This window comes from Echeneis naucrates, chromosome 20, assembly GCF_900963305.1.
Source record: "Echeneis naucrates chromosome 20, fEcheNa1.1, whole genome shotgun sequence".
NCBI lineage: Eukaryota > Metazoa > Chordata > Actinopteri > Carangiformes > Echeneidae > Echeneis > Echeneis naucrates.
Window position 1 is genome coordinate 9,316,259 of NC_042530.1, and position 27,770 is coordinate 9,344,028.

Consider the following 27,770-nt stretch of genomic DNA (forward strand, 5'->3'; position numbering starts at 1 on the left):
TGTGTTCAGCAACCCCCCACCCCCCACCCCCCACCACACTGTGTGACGTCACAAATTGACACTCCCTTTTCCCAGTAGAGGAAGAAAGATGGCGCCCACACACGTACTGAGATGCTGTCAACGGGGTTTAGCATGGATACCTGTGATTTTTATCGCCCTGGTGGTCTGCTGGTCGTACTATGCCTACGTGGTGGAGCTTTGTGTATGTAAGTACACTCCCTGTCGCCGTGTCGCGGCCCCTCGGCGCCTCTAACCGGCCGTGTTTTCATTGTATCTGCCCCACAAACATCCAGCTGCTGTCGGTCAGCAGTAAGTAAACGGACCGCAGCTCGACAATGGTGTTGGCCAGCCGGGGAAATGGACATACGGCCAATCATCAGTTGGCTCATTTTCTGGGAAATGTTGTTGATTATCTCGAAAAAAAAAGAAAAAAAAACTTTGAACGCGCTCACCTCTGTGTTTTTTTTGTTTGTTTGTTTTGTTGTTTTTGAGCTGAATGGAGTCTGGATGGAGAATTAAAATGCTAACTAAACAGGATGTGCTGACGGCACCGATACAGAACTCCCGCTGGACTGCACCGCTAAATACACTGACATGTTGTGTGTTGGGGCTTTTCGATGAGCTGACTAAGCTCTGAGAGTTTCGCTGTTTTAATACATAAATATAGGCGCAAAATAGTTTAGATGTATTAAAAAGTGACATTTTATGTTGATACAATTGTGGTTCACAAAATACATAAACAAATAGAAGAGGTAAGTAGACCTCAGTGGTTCCTGTCAAATTTTGGCGTGTGGCTCTTTCGATTTAATAAATACTTGTTTCCTACCTCATCCTCATTGATTATATGGTCATATTGCACTCAGTAATGCAGTTATTTTTGGTTGGATGCGGTGTAGAGTAATGGAAAAGTTTTCACTTTATTACCCTGGAAATAACAAAACGAATATTCCTCTAAATCTCCTAAATCTCTTTTGTCATTTTCGAGTTCTTTGGAATACTAATTTCGATTTATTATTATTACATTTAAATTAAATCAGATTTATAAAGTCCAGATAATGGACTTCTTGTCCACCTTGGCCCTAAAGCCAAGAATGAAAGTTCATTCTTGACCTCAGAAACAGCCCTTCACAAAGCAACCAGGAGGTGGGCGAGATGTACTTGAAGGCCTCAGGAAAAAAAAGGGGAAATTTGAGCAGAACAGCTCTGTCTGCAGAGAAAGATGGTGTCACTTAACCTAAATCTTCAGAAAAGCAAAAAAAAAAGACCTTGTTGCCTTTATAAATAAAGAATGCAGTGTGGATCATAAACACAATCTTCTGTCTTCTCCCTGTAAAAATCACTTTCAAATCTGGTCTAACATTTTTATTTTCTCTCTTTTGTCTCTTACAGTCACCATCCACAGTATAGGAGAGCAAAGTAAGTGTACAGGGAAAAACAATGTTTATGTAACATTGTGTGAATGGAGCCAGTTTGCTGGTTATTGAAATAATCTCTGCTTGTTGTGGAGAAATTTACTCTTTAGACTTGGCTATAAAACGGCTGGCACAGGAAACATGTTCTCTCTAAATGCTGAGCTTAGTCTGCAGTTGGCTTAAAGCAGAGCTGCTCTTCCCCGTTCAGCATTACCTTTCCTTTTCCATTAATTAAATATGTAGATGAACATTGTTTACTCTTTTAGTCTCATGTACCAGCAGACTGCCCTTCTGTCAGTGTTCATGTGTGGCTTTTCAGTTGTTAATATCCGTGCACATATTACCCTGTGTATGTTGTTGAGCCTGTCTCTCAATTTTCCCTTTAGTTGTCTACCTGCTCTTCTTCCACCTCTCTTTCATTATGTTTGTATGGTCTTATTGGAAGACCATCTTTACCAAGCCTTCCTGCCCTTCCAAAGAGGTACAAAAACCTAATATACAAGCTGAATAACCCAAAACCATGAAGTCAACTTGATGAATGCTTTTTTGAAAAAGAAGTTTTATATGTTCCTCACGTCCCACCAGTTCTGTCTGCCCAAGGCTGAGAAGGAGCGTTATGAAAAGGAAGAAAGGCCAGAGACCCAGCAAGAGATCTTATGGAGAGCTGCCACTAGTCTGCCTCTGTACACACGCACAGGAGCAGGAGGTACGCCTGTTTTTGCAGATATTTATGAACCTGTGAGACAGTTTGCCTGTGTTCATGCCTTTGTTGGAGCCCAGTGTCCTGTATTGAAGATATTTTTGTGTTAACATGACCAGCAATCCGTTATTGTGACCGCTGTCAAGTTATCAAGCCAGACCGATGCCATCACTGCTCTGCATGTGACATGTAAGAAAAAATGTTTACAAACTATTGAAGTTCTTGATTTGTTAATGTGTCTTTCTCCCCCTCTTCATCTTATCTCATCTTTTCTGAATGCTGATGGTTTTTGTAATTTCGTCTTTTTCTATTGTCCTGGTCTGTATGGCAGGTGTGTACTAAAGATGGATCATCATTGTCCCTGGTATGTAAGAGGCACACAACATATGATGTTGCACATTTCTCCCTCCATTTTTCCATGTTCTTCTGTTGCTTCATGGTGATGATGGTTGTGAGCCTAGCATATATATAGCCAAAGCCATATGCAGAAAAGAAACTGCTTTTAATCCATGTGCCTCCTGTTCTTGTTGCCTGGGTTGCTTGTAACCTTGAAGACAACAGAACCTTCAAATTAAATATTAACAAACAAAAAAGTTTAGTGTAACCTTGCGAGAGGAACCTTTTCAATTCTGTTTTGGAGTTTTTTTGTTGGAGGATGTGTTGTCTGACTTTGAGGTTTGTATGTTTCCAGGGTGAACAACTGTGTGGGGTTCTCCAACTACAAGTTTTTCATCCTTTTCCTGGCCTACTCGCTGGTGTACTGTTTGTTCATTGCAGCCACTGTGCTGCAATATTTCATAAAGTTCTGGACAGTGAGTAATAACACACAGATGCATCCTTTCCTTAAGGGTTCTTACTCACTTCACAGCCAGTTTAGTCACAATCGGCATTATGTGAGTGTGTGTGTGTGTGTGTGTGTGTGTGTGTGTGTGTGTGATCGTACAGAGGATGCAGATTTGGTTACATGCTGAGCATCCTCAGAGGTGGTTGTGCATGGTGCTGACCTCTCCTGTGCTGATCTGTGCAGTGCTTCTGTTTTCACCATCCTCTCTCACCCTTCACCCCTCTGACCGCTCTCTGTTTCCCCTTCTGTTATCCCCAGGCCTCTGACACTGGGTCATTGTTCTCTGATCTCTCTGCCTCTCCACCATCAGAACCATCAGTCACACCATTCATGCGGCTGCAAACACCTCCTCTTTTTCACTTTTGTAGTTGTTCCACTTCACTTTCCTCTCTTCCCTTTCATCCCTTTGATTCCACCATTCTGGGCACACTTTGTGCCTTCACCCACTCCCTTTCATCCCCCCTTCCATCACCCGGCTTGGCCTTGACTTGTGTTTGCCTCCTAATTTCCAAGTGCTCTCCTTCTCCTCCTGCCTGTTCTCTCCTGTGTTGCTAACCAGTCTTGTTTCTATTTGTACTAAAGCTTTGCCGGAGGAAATCGGCAGAGAACTGCCCAAAGGTAACTCACGATCCTCCAAAGCCTTTAGTGTTGCAGTGCTTCACCATCGTTGCCATGGGTGTTGTCATGATGTGCATGCAATGACATGGATCACGTGACACTCTGCTTTTTTCCCCTATTCCTCTGGGCTATTCTTTCCTGCTCACTCTAGTTTCTCTGTCTTTTCTGAAGTATTCCCAATGTGAATTTGTTACTGATTCCTGTCTTGTTCTCCTCTTCTCTCATCTGTTCCCCAGAATGAGCTGCCAGACAGTCACGCCAAATTCCATGTCTTGTTTCTATTTTTTGTGGCGGCCATGTTCTGCATCAGTATTCTGTCCCTATTCAGCTATCATCTGTGGCTTGTAGGAAAAAACAGATCCACTATAGGTAACAAACACACACACACACACGCATTCCACAGGTTGCTCTATTATTGAACCAGCTCAAAATGTGAATGTACCTTCACTTGTATTTGTATTCCCTGTCCCTCTTTGTTGCTCCCTCTCTCCAGAGGCCTTCAGAGCTCCAGTCTTTAGGACAGGCTCCGATAAGAATGGCTTCTCTCTTGGTTTCCGGAAGAATATCACTCAGGTCTTTGGAGACCAGAAGAAATACTGGTTTTTACCAGTCTTCACCAGGTAAATGATACTGGATAGCTGTAGTTTTAGCTGTAGTTGGTGTATAATGTAGTGTGTTACGGATACTTCTTCTCTCAAGAATGGATTGGGTCCTATTGTTGAATTCACAGCAGTACTTTGTACCAAAACTTGTCCAACACAGAATACAGTCAAGCTTTTACCAAAAAATATTGGCTTACCTTTGTTACAGCTCTAATGGAAATCAAAACTAATGCAGTTGTTGCTTTGCACATTGACTGACTTAATCTTGTGTTTCCTCCCTGTTTACTGCAGTCAGGGAGATGGCCTGACGTTTCCTACCCGGCTGGTCAATGCTGACGCAGAGCAGCCCACTGTGACCCTGCATCCAGAGCTCAATAAAAGGTAATAAGAAAGAGGTGTTGATGAAAGAATTTATGTTCTGAAAGCAGTTGTGCATTCACATTTCTCATTATTGATTGTTTATCCTTTGGGCCCTTTTCCAGTGCTGCCGAGGTCCCTGTCAGCCCGCTCAGCGAGTCACAGAATCGCCTCCTGTGCAACGACCAGCATGCCAACAACACTGGAGACCATTTGGCCAATAACACTCTCAAATCAGGTGAGCCCCAGCACAGATGATAATTTACTCTCTTTTTTTGAAATTCAAGTCCTAACCACAGATTCTTTTTACCTTCACAGCTGAAAATGAAACCATTACAATCGCCATGGAAAGCGAGTCCTAACCAGGTAAAAATGAGGGAACCACTTCATTCAACTTGTTTATTTTTTTGTATTTTGTATTTTTATGACACGTTTTGCACATGGAAGTTCTGTACTGTGTGTAAAATGTATGTGAAGCATGTCATTCACCTAATTATCATTTGTTTCTTCTTTCATTCCCTGCCTTAGGAGAAACTACTCAGTCATCTAATATGATGCCTTAAGCAACACAGAAGTTTAGTTTGTCACCATGGCAACAGTCTCACAACCTCTTCCCAACACACCCATTCAGAGTAACTATGGAAATGCCTTTCTTTTGACCATCAAAGCCCAAAAGCATTACTGTATTTCGCATGTGGTGCCAACCCCACACCAGCCCTTTAGGACAGATGATACAAGCTTGTTCCCTCTCACAAACACACATACATACATGCAAAGTATCACACATTTAGCTATATTCATATTTCCTTGTGCTGTTTTTTTTTTTGTTGTTGTTGTTGTTGTTGTTAAAACCAACTGGAGCATTTATTGCTGATGTGAAAATTCAAGAATCCTGGAGGGAATCAGAGCTGCTTTTGGTGTTTTTATGAGAAAACTTTTTTGTGCCAAAAGCTTCCTGGGTGCACCAGGACCCACTTTTTAGGCACAAAGCTGTCAGTGAAGAGTGGTGGACAAGCTGTGTTTGAGTTAAACATCTCTTTCCATGTTTTTTTGAAAAGGAAGTACATCCTGTGGAGATGGAGCAATTTACCCCAGGGACAGTTTTTGGTTTTTAACACAAAATGTTGGAACATATGTGTGGTCCACACCTCTTGAGAAGGATATTTCCCCATCGAAACCTGGACCTTATTACAGAGGACTCTAGCATTGTTCAGTGGACTGAACAAGTGCACCGTAGGGAAGACTGTATCTGGCTTTTGGGTTGTGATTTGGGTATCAGAGCACAAGATGGCGCATTTGCACTTTGTAGATTATCAATGTCCATCAAACAACGTGCTGCTTTTTTTTTTTTTTTTAAATCATGTCCAAAAAGCATCCCAGGAATAACTGATGTTGGATGATCATGTGATTTATATGTTGTATTCATATTGTGCGCATGTGTGTGAATGTGTGTAACAGTTGAATAGCACTTCATTTAACAAAGACTCAGCTTTATGTGATTTAGATTTTTTTTTTTTTTCCCATTTTGCATGCTGCTCATATGGAGATGGTGTGACCTGGGAGATGCATTTCACACAGTGCAATGTGCAGTGTTTCTCACTATCTGCTCTTCTAGAGTCGTCTGATGATCAGTGATTCTCAGCCCAAAATGTATACAGCCCATTTTTCTACAACTCAGTGCTTAAACCTTTACTAAGACACCAATACTCATTGCCAAATAAGGGCTGACCTGTCAGGAGATCTGACCTCTGTACCTGAAGTGTTTACAACATCCTAGCTTTATCTTAACCTCACTGGCCAATATCATGATAACCAAATTCAATTTACCAGTTGTTATGGCGCAATATTTTATACTAGGCGTATCTGTCCTATCTGCCTATAGTGGGTCAAGATGTCCTTGCAATTCCTGTGCTGGCCAGCAGGCAGGGACACAGCTACAGTTATCTGCCCGAATTTAGTGGAGGAGTTTTCTGTACTTTGTAAACATCTGGCTCAGGGCTCAATTCACTTTCTAGTCTAATTTGAAGGTGCAGTTTTCATCAGAGTAACATATTCCTGTCACACATCATTGATATTCATTATATTCATGTAATAATTCATCCAGGTTTAATTTGAAAGGAAAGTGAATTGAACCTAACTGATCTACTGTCAATTCCAGCTTCTGCTCAACTTGTCTTTACTGTATATTGTTTGGACTCAACTCATTGTTGTGACCTTGAACCTGTTGTAGGAGGCTCAGCTTATATGAAACCCAACGGTGAATTGTCTTTTGTCAGTGTTGAACATCTGTAATATCACTCAAGTATTTTTAACACAGCAGAGAAATACTAAGATGGTATTTTCCATCATTATCCGTGCGTATCTGATAGTGTATCTGTTGAAGAATGGTCTAATGACTGACATCACTTTCCAATGATATTTTGTCATTTTTATGCAACTTTTCAATTCCCTTTAAAGGGAGACAGCAAATTCCTGATGTCAGTCGTTTGCCCATGTCTGCCTGATCCCATTTGTGATTGTCGCTGGACGAGCCTCCTACTAACTACATCCCATCTGACTCTGGTGATGTTTACAGCTGTTTCTATGGTGTAGATTGAATTAGTGGTGTCGTACGGTGTATATCCTGGTGATTGTTGTTGTGTTACACAGACAGGACCGTGAAGTTATTTGGTTGAACGATGAAGCTGTAACAAAAGCCAACTCTTTGGACTTTATGTTTACATTTTATCCTTCCAATCACGTTATACCTTTCAAGCCCAAGTATATTTAGAATTAGTCTTTATAAAAGTATGGATTGGAGGATATTAGCTACCTTATGGATTAGACTGACATGGTGGCTTAGTTCCAGAATCACACTGTGGTTTGATCTCAAATTTGCAGATGAAATTACTGTCAGGGTATATGATCCAAGCCAAAGTTATGTTTTCATCATGTTTGTATCTTTTCTAAACCTCACACATTTTCTAAACATTTAGCTGAAGAGAGAGACAAATTATGCATCATTTTGGAGCCTGGCACATTCCATCCATCACATACGACCACTGACTCTGAAACGTTGGACCTGTCATCTTGGTGTTTTACAAATTGCCTATATTGTGTCTCTAGGCTGTTTTGGCTGGAGACTAAAGTGTGTGTGTGTCTTTTGTATCGCTTAATTGAGTGTTCTTTTGTAATGTTGTCTTGGGAGAAACGCTTCTGTGCAGCCATGAGATTTTTACCTGTCTGTGTACATACATAACTGTCTGACTAATGTTCAAAAGCATGGCGCCTAACTTCTGTAAAAAAAAAAAAAAGTGTTTTAACATAATACCAGGGATTATGGTGATGAAACAGACTTTTGGGTTTCTGGTGGGTTTCTTTCTTTTTTTTTTCCAACTATAGCTAGGTGCATCATGTTCTAAATGAGCTTTATTCTGGTCTGTTTCAACTTTATAAACGAAGCCATAAAAACTCCTGTGAAAATGGAGGAAGGATCTGAACATTTCAGTCTAATTACAAACACATTTTACATCTGTAATGTACACAGTGCAGATGTAGCCTATCATAACTTGCTTATTGCTACATTTTAATTTCTTTTTGTTACTATGTCCTATTTTACAATGTGTGTATATATATATATATATTGATAAGGTACAAAAAAGACTACATATATATTTTTCTTGTCTGATTAATTTTACTGTTCCTATTTTGTGAATGAAGTACATGCCTCTACACAAGTAACATGAAGATAACAATAAATGTTTTTTTTTTAAACCTCCAGTCTAATTTTGCTCTTGTCAGTTTTATGTTTACTTAAAGGTATCTTAAGTTTTCGCAGCTGTCTTTGTCAGAGATTTGCGCCTATATTAACCAGAATGCAATGCAACCACCAAGAGTTAAGATGGAGTTTGGTGTTATTTGCTAGTTGTGGCTAAAGCAGCCTTGATCTGCCATTCTCAAAGAAAGCAACAGCAGATCCTGTTAATCTCACTTATCTTTTCTGCCTTATTCCCTTTTTCTCATTTTCAAATTTGCATCTTTCAGCACCGATGCAACACCACCCATTGGGGTTACTTCTTAGTTTTCGTACAGCTTCTTCTGTGTACACTTTGTTCAAGGCTTTGTCCAACTTTTTTCACCTCTGCACCTGTTACCATCTGTATCTTGTAAACAGACTATGATGAACAGGATGAGTGAGTGATGCCTGTGGAGCTCAGATACAGTGCAAAATGTTCAGACATACTTTTGATTTACATTTTATTATGTTCAGGATCAGGATCAATTCTTTGCTCCCTACAATCTCAGTACAGTGCAATAAGAAAGCAGTTGAAAACAAGATTTTGTTAAATATATTAAACTTTGTTTAATGTATTTCTGTCATTCTTCTCCGCAGATCCTCTCTGCTCTGTTGGATGGGGACTGTGGTAAACCACCATTTTCACTTGTATCCAGAGATATGAATACTCTGGCTGGGCCATTGAAGAATATAAATCTTTGTCCTGGATGTGTGCTATTGGTCATTGAACCTTTGGCCCGGGCTGAGATCCGGAGTGTCCTGCACCTGAGCACCTGTTGAAGGGAGCAAATAGCTACAGCTCTGAATTTTTATGTCAATTTGACATTTAAGTTCATGGGAGAGTGAAAATTTCAATGCATTTGTACAGAAAACATAAAAAAGATGAATGGGTTTCATTCAGGGTGGAGTGAATGTTTTTGTGTTTATGTTTCTTGTTTTTTTGGGGTTTTTTCTTTTTTGTCAGTGTGTCCTTAGAAATGCTGTAAATTCCAGTGGAGAACTGCACCTTGATAAAAATCATACGATACAGTTGAAGGTTTGGAAAATAATGAACGGCTGCAGCCTTCTGCTGCCACAAAAAGGCACAGGATGGTTAAATATCTTTAGCTGCTACACCATGCAAAGAAAGAGGCTTTGATAAGTTCAGGAAAAAAAAAAGACTAAAACAGGCATGTTGCTTCATGCCTACTAAAGAGTCAACAAGCATTGTGGACTTGGATTCAGGAACACATATGGACCTCAGCATTTGCTATCTGCCTGACACCAAGGTCAGTGACTTCCACTATTAAGAATGCCGCTGACTACTCTGCTCATCATCTCAAACTCAGTATGCTTTATGTTACCTTGACAATTGAAATTGAAATTGAAATTCAATAGTGAATCTGTTCAGCAGGTCTGTGGTAGGAAGAAGAAAACTGTAAAAAAAAAAAAAAAAAAAATATATATATATATATATATATGAAGAAAGTGTGAAAGTTTTTCTTCTCTGCACAACAAGCCAAAAATAAGAAAAATGCCAGCAAGTGACTATAATGTTGTATTGTTCAAATGAGATGACTTTTTCCTCATTTCTGGACATTTGTGTGTGTGTGTGTGTGTGTGTGTGTGTGTGTGTGTGTGCACGTGCACGCTCCCATGTCCATGCTTATTTCAGGCGTGAGCTCCAGGGTTATTGACCTCAGTGTCAGTTTTTCAGGCAGAGTCGACAGTGAAATGTTACCTATCCAAAGCTAAAGAAGACCTTTGGATAGTTTGTCCAGCGAAGGCAAATCACACTATTCAGAGGGTGAGTGTGGTCAGTGACATCAGTACCAATGACACATCCAGTGGTTGGCTGGATCATCAGGACAAAACTATAATGGACGATGTTCTCATGAAAGAGTTTTCGGAGCTGGACAGCTGACTTTACAGCAACATCCAAATGAGCTGGAATCTGAATGTGTGGCGTGACGCTGGGAAAGAGAGAAACACCTACAGGAACACTTCCAGTCAACACAACTCATACTGTACTGAGTTGTTCAGTTTACTTACTGTTGAAAGAGAATTTTTCCTGGGATGACATTATCTTCAGTCTCTTTCTTGAAATGTACCATATCTGGAGTTTCATGAGTAAACCAGAATATTTAGGGGTTGAAAAACATGATATTTTTTCAACAGATTTTGATTGAGCGCAACTATATATATAAAAAAAGATGAAAAATGTACGAATGGCCTGGGAACTGTTCCTTACAGCTTAACATAACGGGATTAATGTAGCTCTGCTTACTCAAGCCTGTACTTTATATTGTGGGAGTGTTTTCGATCAAGTTTATGAACTCAGGCCAGTCCAGGCAAATTATTTCTGAGGGGTGCGCATCCTCCAGAACAAAGTGGAAAGCTAAGGAGTGCCTTGGCATAAACTGTAACAACAGAGCAGTTGCTCAGACTTGATTTAGATGATGCAATGGCCATATGAGGTGAGACAGAGGATCACACTGTACATTTGGTAATATTGGTGAACACCAAATGATGAAGAATAGAGCGTAGCTGTACAAACACGTATACAGTGATTGTATACTAGGTGAGTGTAATTGCATTTGACAGCGTAGTTTTTTTTGCCTCTGAGCTATATTCATTAATCATTCCTCAGTAGTGTCTGCACATGCAGCTGAGGATGAAGAGATTTTATGTCAGAGCCAAAGACAAACAAATACTTTCATGTAACGCTGGATTCCCCTGGAAGCCAGAGCTTGTCTGAACGAACAGGCAGATCAAATATGGGTGGCAAATAAACAGGGGTAAGAATGAAGATAAGACTCACACCTATCATGGAAAGTTGGGACATTTTCTAAGAAAAGAAGGAAAGAAGGAGACAGATGAACACTCTTGGATCCTCGTTGAATCAGGCGGCCTAAATGAATTCTCTGTCTTTGACTGGACTATTTCCTGTATCGCAGTTATGGACTTCCAGTGCTGCAGAAAATGACTCAAATGGGGCCAAGGGCACAAAGATTTGCAGCAGATGCCTCTCATGGCAGTACCCATTCACATGTTACTACGGGAACAGGAGGGGGGCCTTTGTTTTCCACAAGATCCAAACACTCTCACAAACACACACTTAGTTTTGTTAAATTCCTTAACTCTACAATCGTCATCCTTGTTTTCCTGTGAAAAGTGACTGCCAGGTATGATAGATTGGTAGATTTTCAATGACTGTCATGCTTCATGGCATTTTTTGCAAACCATTCAAATCCAGGCTGAAGAGGAAGACGTGCCAACTCCAAACTTCCATCCATTTATTCGGCGTCGTTTACTCGGAACTTGGTGATTCGGGGTGGGGGGGGCAGGAGGCGGGTCCTCCGGTCAACAAGTGCTGTCTGCCCGGGGCAGATATGCTTGTGTGCAGATCTGGAGGACGCTCCACAGAGTCAGCACGGAGGGGAAGGTCTGTGGATGTAACCGGAGAGCGCATCAGTGAGGACCGAGCCGACAGAATCCAGCATGAATAACGGATCCAACCGAACCTTAGACCCGAGCTGCCGGGAAAAGCCTCCTCTGGCCATAGACATCATCCTCAGTGAGTAAACCTCCGCAGGAATCCAAGCCAGCTGATCAGGGTTAGGCTCAGATGAGGCTCTGCACATCTGATCCTCATCTGAGGGAAGGTGCCTTTAGGAGGACACGGGCTGCTTTTCGTTGACTTCAAATTTCTAGATTTTCAATGTGTATATTTAAAAAACGACCTATTTTTCATAAATGTGTGTGAAATGTCAGACCACAACTTTGGTTGATTAAGAATAAAAGTAGAAAAAAAGATAATTGATTTTGAGCCTTGTTTTTCTCCAAGTGAACAGTTTTATTTTCAAGTCTGAAATGTTGATGTTCCTCTTATTTAAACAGCAACAAACAACAGATAAACAACAGATAATTTAAAGTGAGGTGTACAGAGCAGATGCTGGATCAGTCTCAAATCATGACTAATGTCAGATTATCTACTTCTTTCTCTTCGAAACTTCTCATGATGCTCCTCAGAGGTTTGTTCTGCTGTCTGTTTATGGAGAGAAACTCCACTCCATGTGTGCGTGTGGTTTTTTAAATTTTATTATTATTAAAACGGGCACTTCTTTGTAAAAAAGGGGGAGATTGGCACTTTTATAAAGTTCCTCGTAAGATTTATTTGTACTTTATCATAAAAACTTTTGCATTGTTTAACTATAAAAGCATATGGCCAAAAAATACAGACAAACAACTATTCACATTCACACACACAATTCAGAGACACAAGTGAGCCTAAATGTGAATATTTTTGGACTTCAGTAGAAAGCCGGAGTACCTGGCAGTGCCACCCCCTGTACCACTGTACCACCTGTCCTCCTTTGGTTGCTTTAGTTTGTTCAAATTTTCACAAAAAAAAAAAAAAAAACCCAATAAAACAAAAACGGGACATAGCTCAGTTCAGGGTTACCTGAAGGCTGGATTAACACTGTAGTATCAGCTTATTTACACAGATATCTCTACCACATCAGACTCAGTGTTATGGCAGAGAGAGTCAGTCCAAAACAAACATCTGGCAGCACTGCAGCTTGTTGGGACTTTATGCAACAGCTTCATTTTATCATCATAAACGATTGTGAGTCTCCCACATATGGCTACTTCCGTAGCAAAACCACAGGTGGGCAGTAAACAGTGGGGTCCAAAGAGCCTTAAAAAGAAGCTTTAAAATGAACACATATGTCCATAAATTTATGAGGCAACATGCTTGCTTGTTTGCACAGCTCAGGTGTGGTTATTGGTCATGTGATTTCCTAAATATTTCACCTCAGCGTATTCTTTGTGAGACAAAACACATAGAACGACGTCAGAGAAAAACAATCAAGACAATACTCGTGTTTGAAGCTTGTTCTATATCAAAATCTATAACACGCTGTGAATATGCTTTCAGTAAATGCTGAAGAATGAACATAGCATCACAGAATCATCAGCGATGGCTATAAATAATCCATTAAGCATCTTCATTTTGAATAAAAAATGTTTGTTATCATAATTGATCAATCATAATGAACTGATTTGCTACACCGGTGTATACAGAGAAGGGTTCAGCTTGAAAAGTCATCTGGGATCAGTTTACCTAAGAGGGAGAGTTAAATCCACGTGTTTTGCACCGTGACCATCTCAGGCATCACAATGTCAAATAATCAAAGGGCTCATTGGTAATGAAGCTCAAAGGGAGTGAATTGGCCCAATGCTGGTGGCTATCATACATGCTATGCAAGAGAGCCTCCAGAGTCATTTAAGGATATTTGCTATTGTTTGATACTGATAATGTTTTAATGTGTGTGGTCTTGTGCAATACCAGTAGTGATCCTAGATAACAGAGGAGAAATGACGCAGGTGACCAGAATAGTCTGGAAACGCAATTATAGGCCTCATACTGAAACTATTACCACAACCTTAACATTCACTTTCAGAACAAATACAACTCGGTCATCAGTTGTGTTCCTTTGTCTCCTGAGCGATTCCATCGTGCCCATATGTCTGTGGAGGCCTGCCTCTGTTGCTGTCTCAAAAGTTTCCCACTCCATGATGAGGTTCATGTCACATTAGTAATAATCCAGGCTGCATGCCACAATCACTTCTGTTACAGTCAAGAGTTTCTGTGATGGCTTCTCCGTACAGGAACTCGGTGACTGCTCGTACACAAAGCAGCTGTTGTCTTCATTATTAGCTCTCTGTTCTACTTAGTCTCAAAACTGGCTTTGATGTCAGCTTTTATTTTGATGATGCAAAGCTTCTGAATACTGCATGGCATGAGGGAAAGCCCTCCATGTAAAAGGCTCTATCCATTTACCAGCTTGGTTTGTTTTCTCAGCATGCAGATACTTTCTATCAGTATTTATCAGTGCAATCCTTTGAAATCAAAGAGAAATCACTGTTGGCTCTGTTTAAAACACTCTCAGTTTGAGAGAGTCGTACACCAACGTTATGTATGAAGTATGAATAGCACTATTTTACGTTTTTTCTTGCTGAAACTTATTTGTAATTTGAAGACAGCTATTTTGTGTTCATTTCTCTTCCCTTCCTTCAGACTTGGATATCTTTGGCATCAGCCTGTACTCCATCCTCACCTTCATGGCAGCGGTGTCTATGCTTGTCTTCCTAGAGGAATGTGTCTATATCTACAGGAAAGTGCCGGCCCATAAGAAGAGTGTCATTATTTGGGTGAATGGAGCAGCTCCGGTAAGATCAGCAGCTGTACCAGTTCCACAGCAAAATACAACTTTGGTGTATCTTCTCATATTGTTTACCTTCTTCTTCTGTCTGCTTTAGGTGATTGCTACCATGTCCTGTCTGGGGATGTGGATCCCCAGAGCCACCATGTTTACTGACATGACCTCTGCCTGGTGAGTCCCTTTCTCTTCGACTCACCTTCCATCTCTTGCTGGACTGTGTGTTTCTTCCCTCACAGAGCCTGCCAGTAAGGGATCACACATGAGAAACTCACATGGCCTAACCCAGAGGTTGATTAAAAACAGAGACTCTGTTATGTAACATGTAAGGATGCTGTGGGTGTGATTTTCTCTCCTCCTCTATTTCTTCTCTTCATGCTTCTCTCACTGTAGTTCTCTCATAACTTATGTTTATTTTCACATCCACCCTCCTGTCATTTGTTTGTAGCTACTTTGCTGTTGTGGTGTTCAAGTTCCTGATCCTGATGCTGGAGGAGGTCGGCGGTGATCAGGCTTTTCTGAAGCGAGGAAGAAAGCATAAGCTAAAAATCAGCACAGGGCCGTGCTGCTGCTGCTGTCTCTGCCTGCCATACGTTGCCATTACACGGTAAAATGTGCTTTTGTAATCCATAGTGACTTCCTCCCATAAGTGTACACGACATTACATCATGGGTGTGAACATCCTCTGAGTAACACAAGTTTTAGTCCTGTACATATGATACATATGTGATGCAAACTGAGTCAAAAACCAGGCAGCATCAGAGAATGACTACAGCTAGCTGCACGTCTGATCTATGACTGTAAGCATACTGCACTGACTTTCATTAACTGACACCTTCTCACGTTTTAGGACTTGACTTCAAAAATCAACACCACTAACTGTAAGGCTACAGCTGTTTTAGCTTAGCTTAGTTCAGCTAGACTCAAAAATAGGCAAACTTGTACTGTGGAAAGCCGACCAAATTGCCCAACCAGCCCCTCCGTGGCTCAGAAATCTACAACCTTATACACTGTTAAATTCAGACAACACATGCATACATGCCATGTTGTGGTTTTTGCAGGGGTGGCTATTTCCTTCACCTCACTATTGGCCGGGGTAAATTGAAGCCACTCCCCCCAGACAGTCTGGCACCCACTTAAACCGGGGTTTAGCCTTGGAGTTAAAGGTTTAATAAACAGATAAATAAATTATTGATTCATCACATTTTATCTCTTTGTTACGGTGTTACTTTTAAATGAACCAGCCCTGAATTACCGGCCTGGTTATTGAAAGCGTGTGCAAAGCTAACAAAGCACTAATTCAGTGCAGCATTTAAGCAAATGTTTGGGAAGTTAGGCTAGTGCCCTCTTATGTCATTTTTGGACTGTTTGACAATTGTGTAAACCCCCAGGTCTTCCACACACCACAAGCATAGGCTAAATGTACAAATACAAGTTGGAAACATGCCCAGTTGCTCTGCATTGTAAAGGCGGGGAAACGTGCATCATACCGTAGAACAACAATCTAATCTCGCTCCTTTCTGGAGGATGAAAGACTAATCTAATCACAGTTGCCTGACCCATCTGTAAAGTTTAAGAAAGTATGCACACATGTTGTCTGAATCTTTTCAAAGTCTGAAAGGAGTCGGTAGAAGTTAGGCATGTTTAATAATGACAAACACATGTGCACATTTTCAGTGCATTGCGTACCATAAATCACCTCTGTGAAAATCTATTCAATATCCATTTGTGTGTAAAAAACTGAGATTGATGTAGAAGCAAGTCAGGACAAGTTCAGCCCCTTCTCTTTTATTCAAGGATGATGCATGCACTCTAGTGAAAGATAATATCAGAAAGGCTTAATGAATCTCCGAGGGACAATCATTAATGTTGTGTTCCCCTTTTCTGAAAAGCATTCAAATAAATACAATGAGACAATAAAAACACATCCAAGGCCTCTCTCTTGGTCCAAACATCCTGCAGTCAGACTGCATGTTAGGATAATGGAGAATTTCCCTTTTAAGGCTAAAACTATGTTCTGTCATCAGTGGCAATCGTGAAAACCTTTCCTCTGTTCCATCTGCAGGAGAACCCTCTTCCTGCTCAAACTGGGCTCCTTCCAGTTTGCTGTCCTGAAACTTGTCTTCACCATCCTTTCGGTTGTTCTCTACACCAACGGGAATTTCGACCTATCTGACGTGAGTAAAAAGTGTTCTGCATGGTGTCCTTCTTAATTTTCATTTTTTTAAATTAAACTGTTAAATGATGGGTCAACATGAGAACACAACAGTGTGCCACCACCTTGTTTACCTATTGCTTGGCTGTAATTTCACATATCTAGAGTTTGTATTAATGTGTATTAATATTCCAGCCATGATATTGCTGCAGTACAGATTTTAGTTTGTGCAATTGAAAATATATTGATGGAAAAACCGTTTCTTTCTAAAAATTTGTGATGCAAGAAAAATAAATACATTTTTTTACATAACGAATGCTGCTGAAATGAAAATAAAAACTTCAATTCCATCTAATTGAATGGCAAATAGATTTTTTTATGGGGTATATTTAAAAACTATATTCTGCCATGTTTTTTTGTTTTGTTTTGTTTTTTCTTTGCATCTTTAGGAGTTCGTTAAATCCGTGCAAGCTCTCTTTCAGTTTCTCTTTCATGTTTTCTGTATTGACTCACCGTGCATGTGTGTGTGTGTGTGACCACAATGCAGTTATCCATCACTGGAGCGGTTATGTGGATAAACCCATTTGTGGGCATCTTGACAATCATAGCCCTGTGGCCTGTAGCAATCATGTTCATCCACCTGAGAAATACTCTACGGAAAATTAAGATTATCCCCAAGTATGCCATGTACCAGGTAAAGCACAGAAGGAGCACATATGTCCATTTCCAGCAATGTGTCAGTCAGTGTTATCAGTGTTTGTGTTTTTGTGTTTGTAGCTGGTGCTGATCCTGAGCCAGCTGCAGTCAGCTATCATCAACATCTTGGCTTTAAATGGAACCATCGCCTGCTCTCCACCTTTCTCTGCTGCAGCCAGAGGATACAGTGAGTCAAAATCCATCCACATAATCTATTTATCTATAAATACGTTCGTCAAAAGCGATAGCTAAAAAGGGATTCATCCACTGGTGCATTCATTTATTCACCAGGGCAGATTTCCTCGAAGTGGCCTTGGGTTGATTTCTTTCTGTAACCACTTCTTTTACTTTTTGCCCTTCAGTGATGAGTCAGCAGCTTCTGATCCTTGAGATGTTCATCATCACACTAGTTACACGACTACTGTATCGCAGAAAGTACGACCCCTTACCTGCAGAAGAAAATGACGACCATGAAAACACCAAGATGGCAGCAATGCTTGAGTCTGCATGAGAAGTGTGTGTGTGTGTGTGTTTGTGTATGTGTGTGTCTGCACATGTGTGAGTGGATGGATGGATGCAAGCAATTTTTACTTTATTGCATTTATTAGATAAAGAGATCATATAAATAAATATAACTGAATTGTATGTAAAACAGTCTTGTGGATGTACATTCAGGATCACCCGTCAAACCAACTTGTCTGACTGGATACTCGGGTCACAATAACTTTGATCAGGGATTAATATTTAATTTGTTCTGACCATGTGTCCTCTTGGTTTCATTTCAGTTTACTTATACCAAATAAAATAAATATATATGTTTCTGCAAGAGACTTAGATGGTAAAGCTTTATCTGACTGTCTGTAAAGCCCATTGTAAATGTATTAAATATGTCAAATTCCACAGATGTGTCTTGGAAAGGGTAGTGGTTATTTTGTTATCATCAAAATGAACATTAAAAAGCACTTGAAACCACAAAGTCAGTGATGTATCACAGGGATATCTCAAAAGACAATTAGCCAGATGTATTTTTTTCTTTTTCTGGAAATAATATCAAACAAATGATGGTCTCCTTTTAACCTAATAAGAACAAATGTTGTTGGATTGATTGAATGTTATAATGCAGCTGAAAAACTAATTATTATTATTATTATTATTAATACTACTACTACTACTACTACTACTACTAATAATAATAATAATAATAATTAGTTTTAAATAATAATAAGTCTTCTTCATCTAGTTGACTTGCATACCTGCATACCTGCTGTTGGACACATTTTAAACTTGAACCTATTCATGTCTGCTGTTTTCTGACTGACTGATGTCAGAATTACACTGCCCTTTCCAGGAACACTACTCTTTATATCCCCTCTCATTTTGGAAGGCATTATTGCATACTTATTAAAATCTGTTTTTTTTGTCATGCATTTTGTTTCTGTGTTACAGCCACTGCCCTGTTCAGCTTCCCCCTCCAACTGATGGACTTTGTCATTTCCTGGCGGTAGATGGCAGCAGAAAAGCCAAATCTATTGGACAGCTTCAGTCTGTCAGATTTAATGACCGTCAGTTACATGTTGTTGTTTCTGCAACAGCTGACACACACAGATCGATAGATCCACTTTTATTCACCTGTGGAGCAACAGAAAACAGTCTAAAGAAACATTTATGTTATTCACGCTTTGTTTTGTTTCAATCCGTCCATCCTGTCTGAATGAGACAGTTTCTTACCGTAAACAAGATCATGGACAAGATGCTGATTGACGTTCCCTCGCCCAATTGAATCGCTGCGGTTTGTCATTTCCTGGTTTTAGACCAATCACAGCAGTGCATCAACAGGCCCCAGGCCAAGTGCGGTTGAGTCGTGTCGTACATCGCATTCTTTGACGTCAAGCGCCACAAAAGACCGGAAGTGAGGAGACTTTATTTCAAAATAATATATAGCACGCGCAAGATTCACTGGGAGAAAGGCAATCAGTTTGCAATTTCTATCTCGTATTCTTTTCGTATATAGTTTTTTGATGATCTCTTGTATGATTTTTTTGAAATTTTACACGTCTGTCAGTCTTTGTATTTCTTTGTTTGTTTGTGCTACTCGTGCACTTTTGTAGTTGTTGACGGTGGTCTTTGTAGTTTTTGCTTTTTTGCTTCTCTGTTTATTTACCTTCTTTTCCGTTTTTGTAGCCATTTAAAATTTGTTTTGCTGGTGTGTTGTGTCTCTCTGTTGCAAGCATTTGTCTGTAAGGCAGGCGTGTTCAGTAACTGATCCACAGGTAAAAACCTAAATGTGGATGAAGTAATTCATTTTGTTGTTGTTGTTGTTGTTGTTGCTTCAATAAATAGAAACACTGCGAAGACAAAATACATGTCATTGTGGAAATGAATTGCTCACAATATATCTATATTCGTGATTACACTTTATTTTAAAATCATTACATTTTCAATAAAGCGACACAATAAATAATTTATATAGACTGTTTATTTTGGAAAGGCACTACCGGAAGTTACCACGTTTTTCCGACTAGCTTGGCAGCATCGACCCGCTCTGAAAGTCCAACAGTGTAGATCTGGGAAGCCGAATTGAAGGCATATTGTCATGTAAACTGATGGGCATTTCTTAACCGCGTCGCTTGGTGTCCCCCGGAGCCTGCAGCCTGGGACACATGTGGACACTGTCTGTCTCTGTCTCTGTCAGCAGCACCGGGGATGACACGGCCCCATGTTTTCTGAATTTCCCTGCACCAGGACCCAGGCATCGATAAACTTTCAAAATGAGGATCTTCGCGTCTCTTCTGAAAAACATCAACCCTAAAATCGAGTACTACTCCAGATTTTCTCCGTCCCCGCTGTCCATCAAGCAGTTTCTGGATTTTGGTGAGTATTATTATCAGAGCTGTCATCTTCAGACATGAGCCAGCTGTTTATTTTTTTTTTTCAGTCCGGTCATTTGACGTTTCCCGGACGAAACTGTAGGACATGGAAAATGAGAGTGAAATCTTAAACTTCCTACTCATCTGGTGTGTCACCTTTACTGTTTACATTCAGTCAGCCGGCTGTCACAGAGTCCTGCGGGGCTCTCTGTTGCAGATCCTGCGGCTTTGTGCAACACACGCAGGTGTCTTCATACAAGCTGAGACAACAGCAGCGCAGCTTACGTTTTTATATTTAAATAGATCATTTTGGTTTCTGCATCATTGTACTTCAGTGACACGAAGGCTCATGTTTTCTATTTGCAGTTTCTCCACCCCACAGTTGTGTTACACTGTGTAGGACACCTGACATGCAAGATGTAAGTTATTAATTGCATGTTTACAGTTGGACTTGAGGCTCTTCTTAATCCATCTCTGATTAACACAGTCATCCGAGTTGCGTAATTTTCCCTCACAGCTGAGGCTCAGATGAGAAGTGCAGAGTTTGGATGTAAGACGCACCTCTACAGATTCCTCAGCAGCTCATGTCTACAGAGCAAGAGGTGAAAACATATTGGTGATTCATAATGGAACAAATGAGACACCATCCAAGGATGAGCAGCACTAGCCAAGGATGGAGGTGTGTCATTCTTCAAGCTGAGTCACCCTTTGGTGGTTGCATTACCCCGTTTTATGATCCCTAAGCCTCACTTTGCAGTGCTGAATCATTAACTGTGACAATAGGACAATTCCTTTCATCAAGAAGTATCCTATTATCTCAGATCATTGGGTTTTAACCCCTATGATAAGAAAGTATCATCTTATCTTATTGTGCCCTGTCTGTTGGGCTCTAAGGTCGCTACAGGGCAGGGCAACACGCTACCGAAGAGGCAAATTTCTCTTTTTGACTTCATTGTTGTTTCCCTTTTAAGTAACTGGACAGACCTTATAAACAGTTTTTCCAACAGACTAAGTACTGGGATCATTAGATTTCTTTACTGAGGGTCGTGTGTGTACGTGTTTGTGTGTTGCCCCCTCTCTGCTGGGTAACAGGATTTATGACTTCCCTCTGTAGTTCAGGCTAGTATTGGGGGACAGACATGAAATACATTTCTTGCCAGATAGCAGAGTATCATATTAAAGGTTGGAAATTGAAACCCACTCCAGCCTCCAGCTTGTGGCTGCTGCTCCTTTTTTTCTCTACAGTTGGACGAACTTGTCATGTGAATGATTGTTTTGAATTCAAAAATAATTAATTGGATGAAAATAGAAGCCTATAAGATTTCATTGTAAGCATGTTTTGTCATTTCCTGATTTTACAGGCGCAACAGGTCTGAAGTGTTTCCTACAGTTACTTTTTGTTACCTTAGGTTTCACAGGACATCAGGGACATTTCATAATATGTGAGGAACCAGTGTTGAATAACGCACCTCTAATAGTAATGTAAATATTTCCCTCAGGTACAAACAATGCGTGTGAGAAAACATCCTACATGTTCTTGCGTAAGGAGCTGCCTGTGCGGCTGGCCAACACCATGAAAGAAGTCAACCTGTTACCAGATAACCTGCTGAGCCAGCCATCCATCCAACTGGTCCAAAAATGGTCAGAATCCTACAGTAATATTCTTCATTAAACTGCCAGACAACAAGGTTTATGATGGTGGCAATATTAACATGGGTGTGTAAAGGTGGCCTTCGACCTCTGTTTCCTTTATCAGGTACATGCAGAGTTTTGTGGAGCTGCTGGATTATGAGAATCGAAAGCCAGGAGACACTCAAGCTCTGAATGAGTGAGTGAATAAAGAATCATAAATAAAAGCACAGTATATGTAAGCGCTACTCTGTGAAACACCCAGCTGTTTGTACACTGGATTTATGTATTTAGCTTCCTCCACCACTGAAGCTAATCCCCTTAGTACACACAGATTTCTGCTGACAGCACAGGTAACTCTGTGTGTTTATATTATAACAAGGCCCATGTGGTAAACAGCCACACATGGCTGATTAACATGGGCAAGAACAAGACTCAAGGTCTGTTTACAGAGCCCAGCTTCAAGGAGGATATTTAAATTAAATCCTCACCTAGACTGAGCCTTTTACTGGGTTTTTAAATAAGAAATAAAGCAAACACAGAGTTCTTTTTCAAGATGTTATTAATAGATTCTTATTAAAGATTTCTTTTTTAATTTCCCAATCTCACACATGAGGGCAAGATAATAATCAATATATGAAGGAGTCTGATTTGAATATTCTCAGACAAGGTGACACAGTATTCCAAAGCTTTTCTAATTGAATTGCATTGATTTCTTGTTTGATTTTCTACTTCTAGTTTCCTGGAGCTCCTGATCGAGATCCGTAACCGTCACAACGACGTGGTTCCTACCATGGCTCAGGGAGTCATCGAGTACAAGGAGAGATTCGGTTTCAACCCCTTTGTCAGCAGCAACATCCAATATTTCCTTGACCGCTTTTACACCAACCGCATCTCTTTCCGCATGCTCATCAACCAGCACAGTGAGTCTCAAAAACTTCCTCACATTTTGTAACTCTGTATTTCTTAGTAGTGGGCTGTTTCTGCAGCTGATGAGTGCCTCTTTGTGTCTATGTCCAGCCCTCCTGTTTGGGAATGACACCAACCCTGCTCTTCCGAAACATATAGGCAGCATAGATCCTAACTGCTGTGTGGCTGAAGTTGTCAATGGTGAGATAAAGATCATGATTAAAATACTGATTGTGATCCTGCTGCTTACAGAGCTATGACATAAAGCTGCATTTTCAAAAAAAATGTGAGTTGATTTTTTTTTTTTTTTTTTTTTTTAACTTTCCTGCAAATATTTGCAAAGTTATCGATGTTGTATATCAGACCAGCTGCTCTTGGCAGTGGTGCAATTCAAACAACCACATCTTTGCTAAAAAGCATTTTTACACAGTGATAGCTTTTCAGGCATGCCAGCAGCACTGTCAATAATACAGTCAGGACCAGTCACTTTGGAATCTAAATGTAAATAATGATTTTTTTTTTTTCTTCAGCTTGTTCTTGTTGTGACCTGCGTTGTTTCTCTTCTATCAGATGCCTATGACACAGCCAAGATGGTGTGTGAGAAGTACTACTTGACTGCCCCAGAGCTCAAGATTGAAGAGTTCAACTGTAAGAACAGTTTGTGCTTGGTGCAGTCATCCACCCAGCTATATATTTAACCATTACTCCCTATAATCTGTCACACAGCTGTGACACAGTATATGCTGTGGCCAAGGCTATTTTAGAGTTTGTGAGTGCAGTTTGGATGTGCAACTGACTCAGTTTGAGCTGATTTCATGGGTGTGTCTGTTTGTTAATCTTTTCGCACCAATTGCGTTCTGTCCCGCCAGTGAAAACAACCAAAAAATACACGCCCATTCAGGTGGTGTACGTGCCCTCTCATCTGTTCCACATGCTGTTCGAACTCTTCAAGGTGAGCAGTGTGGCATCAGTGCAGTTATCCCAACTAGTTCAGAGCTCTTAACTTGTAATTAAACTGTAATGTGACTATAATTCTATAAGGACCGGAGCTGGGCTGACTTAATTAACTCTGTGGGTCTTTGCAGAACTCGATGAGAGCCACTGTGGAGCTTCATGAGAACAGTAAAGAGGGATTGCCACCAATAAAAACAAAAGTCACTCTGGGTAAAGAGGATCTCTCCATAAAGGTAAATCAGACACATTTGCGTGATCGATACTGGCTGTAGTGTCTAAATACTGTATCTGCTTGGCTTCCCTTCCTTTAGATCAGTGACAGAGGAGGAGGAGTTCCGCTGAGAAAGATAGACCGCCTGTTTAACTATATGTACTCCACAGCGCCTACACCGAGCCTGGAGCCCGGAGCTGTCCCCCTGGTACACACATTCACATGGAATCAAATCAATATTGATCCCAAGTGTCCTTTTTACACGCCTTTACTTCATACTTTTTTGTGTATGGTGTAACGTCTGGGAAATGAAAGCTGATTTCTCTCCTTCCCAATCCAGGCTGGTTTTGGCTATGGCTTACCAATTTCTAGGCTCTATGCCCGCTACTTCCAGGGGGATCTGAAACTCTACTCTCTGGAGGGTGTTGGCACAGATGCTGTCATCTATCTGAAGGTATGGCTGTGTATATTCTCATTCATCCAGGTCATAGTCATATCCAGGCAACAAGTTGAATCGAAAGCAACTGGATTTAGGTTTGTCTAAGAAGACATTTCACCTCTTATCTGATGAGCTTCAATAGTTCTCAATGCGTTGAGAACTGATGATGTCAAACCACTAAATCTCACTAAATAATGTAAAAAACCAAAAAAAAAAAGACATGCAGCTAACGTCTGAACATCATACACATCTGTGGAGATATCTGTATCATCAGTATCTATAGCTGAACAATTCATCTTGTGGCTGTAGCAGTAATATCTTTAAAGATAAACCACGGGGTTTTCATTGGCTTGTTTTTTTTTTGTTGGTTTTGTTCCTGTGTTTAAAGGCTCTGTCCAGTGAATCCTTTGAGCGCCTGCCTGTCTTCAACAAGTCAGCGTGGCGGCATTACAAGACCAGCCCTGAGGCGGATGACTGGAGTAACCCCAGCAAAGAGCCACGTGATGCCAGCAAGTCCAAATACAAAGCCAACAGATAACTCCGCTTGGCCCACTCGCCCAGCCCTCTGCTGGAAGCTGAAATGCTTGCACTTTGCCTCGAGCATGTACGATGAAGTGTTGCCCTTGGGTAAATGCTTGGTTTGAGGTCAGGCTGACTCCTACTTTTCCACTGAGTAAGTCTTTGAAAAAATGGATGATCTTTACTAACAGCTGTACCCAATGGCAATGACCTTCATCACTGTAGCTGTTAACTGATATGGCGTTACCACTGGATCTCCCACTACGGAGTTTAAAATGAATTTTTTTCCATATTGTGGATCCTCAGTGTCTAACAGTATTTATAAGTATTTAGTTATGTGGGTGAATAATTCTCCTTTGTCTGAACATTACTCCATGCAGGATTCACTGCACTACTGTTATCTATGCTGTTTCCTGCATAGCTGGCTTTGCTGACTAGGCCGCTGTTTCCTGTGGCTGAATCAGCCATGCAGTGCTGACTGTGTCTTTCTCACCACCCGTTAAGGCTTGTCCTCTGCTTTATTCCTCTCAAACACAAACAGAATCAAAGCTCAGTGAAAGTGGGAAAAGGAGGTGGCTTGATTTTCTTTCTTGAAGAGACATTTTTGGCTCAATACACAATAAGGCCACCGTGTCACTGGCACCGGTAAACCTTGTTTTGGATGCACTCTTTTCAAGCCTGGGAAAGGGAATGGGAGTAGCTATATAGAGGGAGGCAGAGATAGCTGTTCTGGAAAGATTATAGGAAGCTTTGCATCAGAGGTAGACCTTATTTAAACAGATCTAGCAGGCAGGGTTTTATTCTGGGTTTATTTTGTCATTGACAGACACCCTTAGATCTGTGTAAGTTTAACTTATTTGATTTAAAACTGCCTTAAAGGCTTAATTAGAACTTAAAGTTCATTTATAAAGGGAGAATGTTAGAAATAAAGGTGTGTTTGACTATTTCTCAGAACCTCCCACCTATTGAGTGATAACCAGCAATACTGACCCTTATCAGACATTTATGCTTGCAAACTTTTTCTACATCCTGATTTATCATCCACCAAAGGACCAAAGCTGCAGCTGCATGATGTTTACGAAATGTCGGCACATGCCAGCTTTGTCCGTCAAGTAGCTTCAACCACACCAGCATGACATATTGTATGAGACCTCACACAGTAATGGACCGGATGATGTTCACTTTTCAAGGACTATAGGTGTGATTACATTATTACTTCCCCTCTTTACATTTCATCCTGAAAACGTTTTAGCACTGCCATGACAGATACATAACATTGTCATCTTGTGCTTTGGGTTGACTGTCTTGTGTTACTAATACTTGGGCATTTCTGAATGAGCTTAATCAAAGCTTTGGTGTTTTTGTTTCAGTTTTTTTTTTTTTTTTTTAGAATCATTAGTTAGCTGAAATGAAAAAGGATTTGATGAATGCATTTTTTTTTTATTGATTTTATCCAGGAACAGACAGTTAATTGCTACGCTTACTTGACTTTGAATAATACTGTATTCATTTTTCACTGATGACTTTAAAAGTGTGTTGAAAGCCTTCTTCATTTTTCATTATAACATTTATATATATTTCATTGTACATTACATGTGCTAAGAAGTTAAGCAGCACTGAAATTTGATTGTTTGGGGAAGCCGGCAGGAGTAAACGTGGTTAAAAGAGCTGAGCTCAATGCCACGAAACGGTCTCTGGGTACTGGAACATTGCATCATACCATCCTGTTTTTGTCACATGAATCATGTTCAGGAACTCTATTAGTGCACTTTACGAATATATTTTGCTTAAAATAACTCTATCAATATTTTTTTATGGGAAACGTATTATGATAAGGAGAGAGCACAGGTCAAGTCTTCTTAACTGTAAAATCAATTCTGGAGCCACTGAAAAGACAAAACCTTAATCGAACTCGCTTCAGGCAATTGTTAAAACCAGATGTTGGGCAATTTCAATGATTTGAAGTGACTTCCTTGTCCTCTTCTTGAAGGTTATTTTCTTTTCAACTACCTTGTAAGATTTCATCACTGCCAATGCCTTTGTAACCTGCCAGTCTCACTGAGGGACACTCCATGACAAACTCGCTGTAAAGGAAGTGAAGTTTTAATGAAAGCAATAGAAAACAGCCCTGTTTGTTTACAGGCCTAAATTCAACACCTGTATAGGTAATCGACATCTAGCAAGAATGTCATCTTTTTGAGGCCCAACGATCTTCCACCCTCTGTAGCTGTGAACCTTTGCTGTTAACAAATGTCTCTTACAATATTTTAGAAAACATGGTATATTGTCTACGCTGTATATGCAGCCAGTGTGAAGTGACAGCTCTGTTTTACTGTACCTCCAGCTTAAAACCTAAAAATGAACTCTTCAACGGGAAGACAGTCATGCAAAGATATGCAAATAGTTCAAAATCAATAAGCACCAAAAAGGTGATAGAAGCGTAATAATGTGATTCAGCATGAAATCAACTTATACATTTTGTCAATTGTGGCAATAAAGAAAATCGCTGTTCTGTGTATTCTGTCTCTTTGAGTTTACGTCTTTAACATTTTATAAATGAGCAAATGTTGACCCTTGACTCAAAAGTGGTTATACAGGTTTGTTTTATTTACATATCTGGCTGTTGGAACATTAAAAAATAAAAAAGACACATTCTCAAAGTTTGTACACGTAGTGCAGATTAACATGTAGTGCGTACAGGAAATTAAGTTCTCTACATTACAGTAGGGTATTGTATTGTTGTTGTGGAAGAGAGGTCTGCTCTGCCCTGATATGGATCACTGGAGAGCAGACCTGAGCAAAGGAGTCATTACATACATTCCTAATTATAGCAAAGAAAACATTAGGGCTATGCTCCAGCTTTTTACAACCTGACAG

General features: G+C 40.3%; 3 protein-coding genes across 5 annotated transcripts; all 3 read left to right on the forward strand.

Annotated features, from left to right (window-relative positions):
* Positions 1-78: 78 nt before the first annotated feature.
* LOC115061222 (zinc finger DHHC-type palmitoyltransferase 20) lies at positions 79-7,854 on the forward strand. The gene is made up of 13 exons (XM_029529500.1): positions 79-206; positions 1,390-1,416; positions 1,799-1,893; positions 1,998-2,118; positions 2,232-2,301; positions 2,444-2,476; positions 2,804-2,924; positions 3,811-3,943; positions 4,068-4,194; positions 4,468-4,557; positions 4,659-4,771; positions 4,852-4,899; positions 5,062-7,854. The coding sequence occupies exons 1-12, from the start codon at positions 89-91 to the stop codon at positions 4,893-4,895; spliced, it is 1,092 nt and encodes a 363-aa protein (XP_029385360.1). The 5' UTR covers positions 79-88; the 3' UTR covers positions 4,896-4,899; positions 5,062-7,854.
* Positions 7,855-11,633: 3,779 nt separating this feature from the next.
* On the forward strand, positions 11,634-18,792 carry slc51a (solute carrier family 51 member A). The gene is made up of 8 exons (XM_029529537.1): positions 11,634-11,864; positions 14,373-14,524; positions 14,615-14,688; positions 14,963-15,121; positions 16,580-16,691; positions 17,217-17,363; positions 17,447-17,552; positions 17,728-18,792. Exons 1-8 carry the CDS (start codon positions 11,789-11,791, stop codon positions 17,874-17,876), a joined length of 975 nt encoding a protein of 324 aa, XP_029385397.1. The 5' UTR covers positions 11,634-11,788; the 3' UTR covers positions 17,877-18,792.
* Positions 18,793-19,922: 1,130 nt separating this feature from the next.
* On the forward strand, positions 19,923-27,462 carry pdk3a (pyruvate dehydrogenase kinase, isozyme 3a). Of its 3 annotated transcripts, XM_029529319.1 has the most exons (13): positions 19,923-20,236; positions 20,599-20,651; positions 20,750-20,911; positions 21,732-21,873; positions 21,989-22,060; positions 22,600-22,784; positions 22,882-22,971; positions 23,341-23,418; positions 23,640-23,722; positions 23,856-23,957; positions 24,036-24,143; positions 24,276-24,389; positions 24,763-27,461. In XM_029529319.1, the coding sequence occupies exons 4-13, from the start codon at positions 21,764-21,766 to the stop codon at positions 24,910-24,912; spliced, it is 1,092 nt and encodes a 363-aa protein (XP_029385179.1). In that variant the 5' UTR covers positions 19,923-20,236; positions 20,599-20,651; positions 20,750-20,911; positions 21,732-21,763; the 3' UTR covers positions 24,913-27,461. The 3 variants fall into 3 exon arrangements, with proteins under 3 accessions (XP_029385179.1, XP_029385178.1, XP_029385177.1); XM_029529318.1 differs by lacking the exons at positions 20,599-20,651; positions 20,750-20,911 and having other exon boundaries at positions 23,341-23,427; positions 24,763-27,462; XM_029529317.1 differs by lacking the exons at positions 20,599-20,651; positions 20,750-20,911.
* The last annotated feature ends 308 nt before the right edge of the window (positions 27,463-27,770 follow it).

Bases quoted from the DNA above. Each gene is read 5' to 3' on its own strand.
- LOC115061222 (XM_029529500.1), top strand. From the start codon at position 89: ATGGCGCCCACACACGTACTGAGATGCTGTCAACGGGGTTTAGCATGG. The intron at 2,119-2,231 runs GTACGCCTGTTT...TAACATGACCAG, and splicing joins CACACGCACAGGAGCAGGAG to CAATCCGTTATTGTGACCGC. The intron at 2,477-2,803 runs GTATGTAAGAGG...GTATGTTTCCAG, and splicing joins ATGGATCATCATTGTCCCTG to GGTGAACAACTGTGTGGGGT.
- slc51a (XM_029529537.1), top strand. From the start codon at position 11,789: ATGAATAACGGATCCAACCGAACCTTAGACCCGAGCTGCCGGGAAAAG. The intron at 16,692-17,216 runs GTGAGTAAAAAG...ACCACAATGCAG, and splicing joins GGAATTTCGACCTATCTGAC to TTATCCATCACTGGAGCGGT. The intron at 17,364-17,446 runs GTAAAGCACAGA...TTGTGTTTGTAG, and splicing joins CCAAGTATGCCATGTACCAG to CTGGTGCTGATCCTGAGCCA.
- pdk3a (XM_029529318.1), top strand. From the start codon at position 20,134: ATGAGGATCTTCGCGTCTCTTCTGAAAAACATCAACCCTAAAATCGAG. The intron at 20,237-21,731 runs GTGAGTATTATT...TATTTCCCTCAG, and splicing joins CAAGCAGTTTCTGGATTTTG to GTACAAACAATGCGTGTGAG. The intron at 22,785-22,881 runs GTGAGTCTCAAA...GTCTATGTCCAG, and splicing joins CATGCTCATCAACCAGCACA to CCCTCCTGTTTGGGAATGAC.